The sequence below is a fragment of the Heloderma suspectum genome, chromosome 17, assembly GCF_057233095.1.
Source record: "Heloderma suspectum isolate Gila_16-S chromosome 17, 16-S_ref, whole genome shotgun sequence".
NCBI classification, from domain to species: domain Eukaryota; kingdom Metazoa; phylum Chordata; class Lepidosauria; order Squamata; family Helodermatidae; genus Heloderma; species Heloderma suspectum.
Window position 1 is genome coordinate 13,431,746 of NC_139474.1, and position 9,913 is coordinate 13,441,658.

At 48.0% G+C, this 9,913-nt stretch overlaps 1 protein-coding gene across 1 annotated transcript; it reads right to left on the minus strand.

The window, feature by feature from the left end:
* Positions 1-3,798: 3,798 nt before the first annotated feature.
* Positions 3,799-8,211, minus strand: LOC146334557 (protein S100-A2-like). The gene is made up of 4 exons (XM_084823909.1): positions 7,808-8,211; positions 6,000-6,086; positions 5,461-5,609; positions 3,799-4,264 (listed from the first exon to the last, which is right to left on the minus strand). The coding sequence occupies exons 3-4, from the start codon at positions 5,599-5,601 to the stop codon at positions 4,100-4,102; spliced, it is 306 nt and encodes a 101-aa protein (XP_084680035.1). The 5' UTR covers positions 5,602-5,609; positions 6,000-6,086; positions 7,808-8,211; the 3' UTR covers positions 3,799-4,099.
* Positions 8,212-9,913: the final 1,702 nt, after the last annotated feature.

Sequence of the window (9,913 nt, forward strand, 5' to 3'; positions counted from 1 at the left end):
AGGGGATTCTTGCCAACACAAACACACCCTCCTGAAATGGAGTAGCCAGGCCGGGCGTTTAACGGGGAGCCATGCAGAGTGGAAAGAGTGAGAAAATGATGTTTTTATTTGGAAATGGGGGGTGCTGAGTGTGCAGGGGGAGAGGGAAGGGAGGGGGCTGTGAGTTTTTTTCCCCATCATAAAATGTCATTAAGCTGACATGAAAAAAAGCTTTGGGGGCACAATGGACCCGCTCTGATATTTTGTGAAAATGATGTTCTGACGGTGCCTCAATGGGCAAGAGAGCGTAACTAGAGCAAACTTGAGGCTATGTAAAATTTCAAAATGTTTGAAAATATATATTTAGATTTAAGCAGGAAGACAGTGAATATCCTTTTAAGTTAAGCAAATGAAAACATGGCATGCAGGAAGTCTGAAGATATGAATGGTTCATAGAGAAAAGTAAATGCAAAAGAGCACCACTTACAAAAGTAGAATGTGGTTTAATCAAAAAATGATTAAAAAGAAAATATATTTCTACTTAATGAGCCACAAAGATCACGCTTTGCAAAACAACTACAGTTTAACTCTCTCTAAGGCCTATTAGAAAACAATATTAGGAAAACGGTATTAGAGCATCAAATTGAAAAGCGGAGACATCCAAAAGTTATAGGAGGAAGAGCAATTAGCAGCAGCTTGAATGGTTTCTTAGCTCTGTTTAAACTGCCGCTAGTCCAAACCAGGAAAATGCAATGTTTGAAGCTTTCAGTTGTATGGCAGTCTAAACCTTTAGAGAAAAGGGGGAATTAAAGGATGGTATAGCTACCTGTTCCAAAGAAAGATCTGGAGAACAGGCTTTTGTGGACCCCAGAGGAAGCTTGAAAGAGACCTCTCCCGGAGTCCAAGGTGGAGGACTCAACAAAGGCCAGTTAGGAAAAATTCATGTAGGAAGTGAAGAAAATACTTTAAAATGAAAAGGATGGTGAAGTCTGAGCCTCACCAGTGAATAAAATAAAACAGTAGAGGAAAACTGACTCAAGCTGTTCAGGGGCCGAGTACCTTGCTGCAAAAGGCTGGCTCAGAAATGGCCAGCTGCAGCCTTAAAAACTGAAGAAGAGACATAGGATCATAGAATAGTAGGGTTGGAAGGGGCCTACAAGGCCATCGAGTCCACCCCCCTGCTCGATGCAGGAATCCAAGTCAGAGCATCCCGGACAGATGGCTGTCCAGCCTCATCTTGAATGCCTCCAGGGTGGGAGAGCCCACCACCTCCCCAGGTAATAAGATCCATCGTCGCATTGCCTTAAATGAGCGCTTGTAGATGTAGATATCCAGGCCCCCCTCGATGCGCTTGGACTTGCGGAAAAGGATCAAGTCCTCAAAGAGGAAGATGTGGCGTGGGCACTCCCTGCGGCCGACGGACACCCTGATCTCATCCTGGCGCACCAGCTGTCCCTGCTCCTTGAGGGTCACCTGGGCACAGAAACCACAGTGTGGTCAAAGCAAGGCGTTCCCTGTTCTCTCAAAAAGAAGGCAAACATGCAAACTATGGCCCCAAAGGCCCTAAAACTAGCAAAAATGTGTTGGCAAAAGCTAGAGCTATGCGAAACAGAACAAACGACAGGAAACGGACGACAAAGTCCGTCTCCTAGGGTTCAGTCGCTTTTTGATTCACTGACTCCCCTAAACTTTCCCAGCCACTGACTGGCCATTTTCGTTCTTTTCAGTCGCCAGCTAGAAATTTAGTCTGGATTGGCGAAAGACCTATTGGGTGGGCAGGAACCTGCAAAAACAGTCTTTTTTCCATAGTTTTAGGCAGCTTATGTTACCTTAGGCCTTATCAGGGTATATGGGAACATTCTGGACTCATGGAATGGGTAGCTCTGAGGAGTAACAAACATAGCAACTTCTTCTCATACTGGTCCGTTGTTCCACCGCTTGACCGCATCTTGGTCAGTGTGACTTGTCTGCATCTCACACTCCAGGCAGCAAAAACTTTCTGCCCTCAGGGAAAGACAGGCCTGCATGTGAACCAAAGGTTCAGTCCTATTCTATTTCATGGCTTCTTTAGAAGCTCTCTGTTCCCACACTTGAACCCAAAATGGGACCTGAGTACCTTTTTGCTTTTCGGATGTGGCTGTAATACAATGGTTTAGATGACTGGTCTATCTAACTCCGTATTGCCTGTGCTGAAGGGCAGTGAGTCTCCAGGGTTTCAGACAAGGCGTGGTCGTGGTGGCAGGGTGTCTTTCTCAGCCCTACCTGGAGATGCTGGGGAATGAACCCAGGACCTTCCACGTGCAAAGGATGTGCTCTACCATGGAGCTATGGCCTTTCTTTTAAAAGTGAAGTAAGATTCTAGTTCTCATGGTTCTGAATAAAGGGCTGATTTAAACAAAAACAGAAGAAGCTGCCTTATACTGAGTTGAACGATTGCTCAGCCAGCTTCTCATCCTTCTGCAACTTGGTGCTCTCCAGTTTTGGACTACAGCTCCCATCAGCCCCTTGCTGGCCGGGGCTGATGGGAGTTAGGAAACAGCTGCGATTTCAGACAGTCTTTCTCAGCCCTACCTAGAGATGCTGGGGATTGAAGCAACCTGGGACCTCTGTCACGGCAGGGGTGTTGCCAGGCGCTTAAAAGATTTGGGGCCTAGGTGCATGGGACACAAATTAACATGAACTCTGCATATGCTAATTTATATCTATACATGCAAATTTAGAATAATTACTAGGATTTCACAGGAGGCAATGCCAGCCAATTAATTTCTCATCCAAATCATCTCAAAACGAATCCTTCAGTTAATTTGCACCCTGGCCTAGGTCATTCCGAACTACTGGAAAGTCTCCGCTTAATTGCCATGCAGGGGAAGTTTTGTTTTTGAGGGATGGGGGGGCGGGGAGAAATAACCCCCACCTCTCCAGCTGCAATCCCCCTTGAAAATTGCCTCCAGCAGCGCAATTAAGCTGAGACTAAAACCCTTGGCACCAATGGAAGCTCAGGAATAGATCCACGGCTCTGGGAATTAGACTATGGCCCAGGTCTAGAAGTGCCCCTGGTCATGGTAAAGCGTAATGTCTTCCACTGAGCTTTGGTCCTTCCCCTGTAGCTGTGACAGCTATTATTCTATTTGTTATATTTATATCCCGCCTTTTCCTCCAAGGACCCCAAGGCAGCATACATGATCCTCCTCTCCGTTTTATCCTCACAACAACCCTGTGAGGTAGGTTAGGCTGAGAGTCTGCCCAAAGTCACCCAGTGAGCTTCCATGGCTGAGTGGGGACTAGAACCCGGAGCTCCCAAGTCCCAGTCCAACCCTCTAACCACTACACCACACTGGCTAGATAGAACCTCTTTGTTCAGAGCCAGTCTATCTCTGAACACCCCTTGGTGAGGAGCAATGATGGCGGGAAGGTCTGCCAAGGCCCCAATTGTGGACTTCCCAGTGGCATCTGGTTGGTTGTTGTGCGAAACAGGATTCTCAACTAGTTAGCACATAATCTTCCCTCATGTGTCATGTGGTGGGAGGGCAAAATGGACAGGGGAGGCCCTGAAATATAGAAATAAAATAGATCCAGATGAAAATGCAGATGAAAAATTAAGGAGGCCTGGAAACCAAGTAGACCGTAGGTTTGAATTGCACACAGTGCTTAGAACAAGGGTGCAGAACTTCAGGTCGGTGGGCCTGCTTGGGGTCACAATCTGTCCCGCCAGGGTTCTCCAGATGCCAGTTTCCCAGCTTTTGTATGGTTGTTTCCTAAACACATTCTAAAAGGCTGAAATGCCTCTTCTAAAGCTTAAGCGCTGGCGGTAAGTGCTTTACGCGAAAACAAGGTTTTATTTTTTTATATTTTGGCCCGGCCCCATTTCTGCCTTAGGCCCTGCCCACTGCTGGGATGCAGCCCCAGAGAGCTTCTCCGAAACTGCATTCGGCACTCGGGCTGAAAAAGGTTCAACACCTCTGGCTTAGAAACTTGCAGCTGCACGGTCTCGGAGTGAGTAATACGAAACCCCCTTGTACCGAACATCTTTATTACTGTACCGATAGCGCCCCCCCCGCTCTCCGGCCAGTCTGCGCAGGGAGGTGTCGCAGCCAAAGAGGCCGCCTCCGGAACGCCGGCCTCATCTCTTCCGGTTGCTCACGTCGGAACACTCCCGGAAGAATTCGTTGCACAGGGAAGCAGTGAGGGCCAGGAAGACCGCGTACTCCTGGAAGTCCAGTTCCTCGTCCCCGTTGTCGTCGAGTTTCTCCATCAAGTTCTCAAAGCCAGCTTCGTCAATCTTCCCCTATGGGAAGGAGGAAGAAGACGCAAACAGCTGATTGCCCAACCTTCGCCTAGTTCCCCGCGCAGTACTGAGATGGGTTGTTTCCGTGGTAATCGGGGCCGAGATCTAGCAAAAAAGCCAGGCCTGCGACGAAAGTGTTATTCAGTGGAGAGTGCAATGGTGCGAGGGGCAGTCTACTTGAGCAACGGTACCCCCCCCCCCCGGGAACCTGCTGTCCCTGACATGGGTGCCATTAATCCACGTTGCAGAGATTGTACATGAATAACAGCACAGAGGAGAGGTGGCAGCTGGGAATACTGGATCTTGTCCCCTTCAAGTGGAAAGTGGACTCTACACAGACAGGGTGACAGGCTCGAGTGCTCCTTTCCTCACATGTTCAGTGAAACTGGGAAGAACGCCGAAAGAGAGCTTGAAGTGATCCATGTTGCTTCTCTACCCCTGCTTCCATTATTTATTTATTTATTACATTTCTATCCCATCTTTTCTCCTCTTTGAGGAACCCAAGGCGGTGTACATGATCCTCCTCTCCATTTTATCCTCACAACAACAACCCTGGGAGGTAGGTTAGGCTGAGAGTCTATGACTGGCCCAAAGTCACCCAGGGAGCTTCCATGGCTGAGTGGGGACTAGAACCCGGATCTCCTGACTCCCAGTCCAACGCTCTAGCCACTACACTGGCTCCATTTCTTTCCCCGTTTTCCTCAGTGTCAAATTTTAGACTGTAAGATCCTTGAGGGCAGGGGCCTGTTCTGGGCACAGTATGCTATGAACAGAGGGTGAGAGCAAATTAAATTGATCACTCCAGGACGGTGGCAGGGCAAACAGAGCTTGAAACCCCTTGAGCAACAGAGCCAACCCACAAACTGTTAGATAATAGATTGATAGATAACACGCATGCCCACGCACACACGTGCGCAAACGCACACCTTCCAGGGTTGCTCCAGCTGGCCAGCCTGATCAAGAAGGCTCATTACTTCATGATCTCTGATCTGGTGATCACTTAGACCAGGGGTTGTCCTCCAGATGTTGGACTGCAACTCCCATCAGCCTCAGCCAGCATCGTGAACAGTGAGGGCTAATGGGAGTTGTGGTCTTCCAGATGTTTCGGCCCACCCCAACTTAGACCCTGAAGGTGAAGTCAATGTATGGCCACTGAATCTCCACCCAAAATGAAATTTCCGGGGATGTGACCTCACCCTGACAAAGGTGGGCAGCTCATGGAGAAGCAGCTCTCGCATCTCAGCCTTGCTCAGCTTAAACTTGTCACCTTCCTTGGCGGCATATTTGTGGAAGGTGTCTATCATGACATCTAGAGCCTCTTCAAGGGGAGCTTGCATCTTGGTGCCTGGAAAAAGCAGAAGCAGGAAAGCGAGGAGCTGAATGAGAACTCGGCCACCGAGACAGGAGGGAAGTCACCTTGTCCCCACAAAACCTTTTAGATTTTGTTCACTCAGGCGATGTAGATGCTGTCCCCCATGTCAGGGGCTTAACAAAAGAACACGAATGTACTGTGATGGCTGGAAAGCTCTCTCCCCTGCCTTTGGAAGATGACACCCTTCAGAGAGTGGGGAAAACGGGTTGTAGCAAGTTTTTAATTTAAACATTGGGAGATAGCTGAGGGGGCTGACTAAAACTGAAGCTGCCTTTGGAATGGCATTATTCTCTTTTGGGAACCTGCTACAGGAAAGGGCTGGGGGGGGGGATTTGCTCAGTTCCTATTTTAATGCGAACTTACCTAATTTTGTACTTTTGAACTAATTACGTGAACCAAAACTCAGCTATCCTTCAAAATTCTTACTCCTCCAGATTTTGCAGCGGAGTCCTCCAATTAAAAAAAAAAAAAAGCATGTATTAGGGGAAAGTTAGCACAAAAATAAGTGAAAGCCACATTAAAATGCACTATATTAGGAACATCGCTTTCACAAAATGTGTATATTAGGCAAAACAGCATACAGAAATGCATGCATTCGGAGAAATGTGGACAAGAACATGTACGAATTTTCATGCAAACCTTTAGGAAAAACATCTCAAAGTTCAGGGCAAACCAAGGTTCAGATCGGGAAAAATGAGAAATGGAGAGACAGATTCATGGGGTTAGTAATTGCACTTCCTGTGTTAAGTTCCTCCTTTCCCCCATGTCATAGTCCTGATCCCAGATCCCCTGTGTCTACTTTCTTATTAAAAAAAAATTAAAGATACAGAAGTGTAACCACACATTTAACATATTGTCTTGTTTGGTCCAAGCTAGGGAATACGGACGTAAGAGGAGCCCTGCTCGATTCTACCCTCTGTAGTCAGGGCATCTGGTCAGCTGTGGTGAGAAACAGGATGCTAGATTAGATTGAATGTTTTTATGTATGTATGTATGTATTCATTCATTTACTTATTGCATTTATATCCCGCCTTTTTTTTTCTCCAAGTAACCCAAAGCGGTGCACAAAATCCTCTTCCTCCCCATTTTATCCTCACAACAACAACCCTGTGAGGTAGGTTGGGCTGAGAGTCTATGACTGGCCCAAAGTCATCCAGTGAGCTTCCATGGCCAAGTGGGGACTAGAACCTGGATCTCTTGACTCCCGGTCCAACACTCTCACCGCTACACCCCACTGGCTCTCATGTTTGTTCCAGCAGGGCCTTTCTTGTGTTCTTTAAGCCTCTTTGAACGCAAATGGGACTTTGCCATCTGAGTAAAGATGCCTTGGTTTGGGCTCCTCTCCTCTTGCAAATGGAAGCGGGTCAAATGCTGTGAACCGCTTGTCCATCTAACCCTGCCTTCCGCAACGGGGATGCCCTTCAGATGTACTGGAGTACAACTCCCATCACCCCAGGCTTTGGATGATGGGGGCTGGAGCCCAACACATGGGGGAAGGGAGGGACCAGACCTAGCCTGTCTGCTCCGATGGGAGGAAGCTTTCCTGTGCCTTGCTACCTGGAAATGCTAGGGATTGAACCTGGGATGGTCTCCCTGCAAGGCAGTGCTCTGCCCATGAAGGAAGCAGATTCAGGGGGTGCAGGAGAGAGAAGCCCTCCTCTAGGTTTAGAGCAGAGCTGATCATTTGATGGTGTCCCGGTTTTTGTACAGCCCCCCCCCCCCGCCTGTTCTAAAAGGTTGAAATGCCTCTCCTAAGGCTTAGTGACTGACAGTAAGACCTCTAAGCCAAAATAGGCTGAGATTTTGGTCCCGCTCCTTTTGCCCTCAGCCACACCCCTTTTTGCCTTCAGCCACGCCCTCCCTTGGCATGTGGCACCCTAGATCTTCTTCCAAATGGGATTTGGCCCTCTGGTTGAAAGAGGTTCAACACCCCTGTTTTAGAGGCTGGGGTTAGGGGCGGGAAGCGATCGCTCTAACCCCGTGTGGCTTTCTGGACCAGCTGGGGTGGAACTGATGCCCACCTGACACGGCGGTTCCAGAGATGGACATCCATTGCTGGACACTTGCCACAAATGAGTCATCAGGGGTGTGTGTTAAAAGATGGGTTACGATTGCTAAAGAAATACTTTAAAATTAAATAAAAGGTGGGAAAAATGGAAAAGATCACTCACCTAGATAAGCAGAGTGAAAAGCCCAGCAGAAGGGGCAGGGGGAGGTGACAGAAGCAAATTCAGCTTAAGCGTTTTGTTTTTGCATCCACCGGACCACTGCCTGCTTCCGTGAACACCTGCTCCCCCGGCTCAGTTCTGTGCTGGGACGCCGCGCCTCCGGGCTACCGCTTTGCTCCCAGCCGGTCCGGAGTTCGAGCCTCACCCGAATCTAATTTGTTTACCCAGCGGAGTCCCAGGTGGGGAAGGAATGGCTCCCTTTTAATCCCTCTGCTCTTAGGGAGACGTGGTATGGCAGCAGGCGACGTGCCTGTGTTCCTTAGTTGCGTTATACAGAATTGGGGATCTCGGAGAGGAACATACTTTTCCCCACACTCCCTCTCTGCAGCAGTTACGAAATAAGCCAGACCTGCCAATTCTCTTTTAAGGCGTCTAGTAGTCGACCTTTCCACTTGCAAACTGTATGCATGTCTGAACATGACCAGATGGTGCTGATTTACACTGAGATCAGGATCGGTTTAAGACTGTCTGCTGCAGCATTCCCCAACCTGGTACCATCCTGGCTGGAAACGTTGCGAGTTGTAGTCCCACAAATCTGAGAGCACCCGGTTGGGGAACACTGGTCTGTTGCAGCTCATAACAGCACTCCCAAGATTTGGGGGCCATTGCTAGCCCCTGCTATTTCTGAACGCCGTTAAGCGGAGATGGCAAAAATTGAACCTGGGACCCAATGCTGAGCTCTGGGCCTGTCTCTCTGCCTTAAATGACCCACGGTATTTCCCCTACCACTGTTTGCTTTACTTCTGCTTTACAAGTGGAATCTGTGTGGCTAGAAATGGGACTGAGTCACTGCCAGATTGTGGACTGTTTTTTAAAAGAGTAATGGTGGAATGGCTGCTGTTGTTCCTTGGTGCAACCTGAAACCGGTTCGGTGACGGCAGCGGCAAGCAATGGTGAATCGAATTAAGTCTGCACCGTCCCTTCTATACTCTGTTATGACTGTTACAAACTACAGACATGGGGGCTTTTCTGTGATGCACTGATTTTTTTTCTTTCCTCTGTCCCCACCACTGGTTATGTTTAACAACCAGTCTGATGAAGAGCTCTGTAGAACTTGAAAGCTTGCTCACAACCTTCTGACATTTTGGTCTGCCTCCTCACAAAGGGTTAAGAACATACAAAGAGCCCTGCTGGATCAGACCAAGGCCCATCTTATTAATTAATTAATTACATTTATATCCGGCCTTTTTTCCTCCTTAAGGAACCCAAGGTGCCTTACACAATCCTCCTCCATTTTATCCTCACAACAACAACCCTGTGAGGTGGGTTGGGCTGAGCGTCTGTGACTGGCCCAAAGTCACCCAGTGAGCTTCCATGGCAAAGTGGGGACTAGAACCCGGATCTCCCGACTCCTAGTCCAACACTCTCGCCACTACGCCACACTGGCTCTCAGACCTCCCGACTCATCTAGTCCAGCATTCTGTTCACACAGCAGCCAATCAGTTGCCCAGGGGAAACCCATAAGCAGGACATGACTGTAACAGCACCCTCCTGCCCATGTTCCCCAGCAACTGCTGGACATAGGCATACCGCCTCTGATACTGGAGGTAGTAGCATACAGCCATGAGGACTAGTAGCCATCAATGGCCTTATCCTCCTTGAATTTGTCTAACCCCCTTTTAAAGCCATCCCAATTTGTGGCAGTCCTTACATCTTGTGCTGGTATAATTTAACTATGTACTTTGTACAAAAAGCATTTCAGTGGGTCTACTCTCTCTTTTTTTTTTAATGCTGTATTCATTCCATCATTCCAAATTCTTTCATTCCATCATTCCAAATAAATTCATCAACTGCTTTCATATTACATCCATTCATAAATAAAAATATTAACTAAGAAGACCTATAAACATAATCAAACTCATACCAGTCAAATAGCCCTGTAACAGTAAACAAGGCTGCACTGAATCCTGAACTATCTCATTCCAATATAAAATAAAGAGACTCCTTTTTACTATCATGGAGAGCCAGTGTGGTGAAGTGGTTAGTGTTCGGCTGGGACATGGGAGACTCGAGTTCTAGTCCCCACTCGGGCATAAAGCTCAGTGGGTG

Bases quoted from the DNA above. Each gene is read 5' to 3' on its own strand.
- LOC146334557 (XM_084823909.1), bottom strand. From the start codon at position 5,601: ATGCAAGCTCCCCTTGAAGAGGCTCTAGATGTCATGATAGACACCTTC. The intron at 4,265-5,460 runs GTGAGGTCACAT...TCCTTCCCATAG, and splicing joins AGCTGCCCACCTTTGTCAGG to GGGAAGATTGACGAAGCTGG.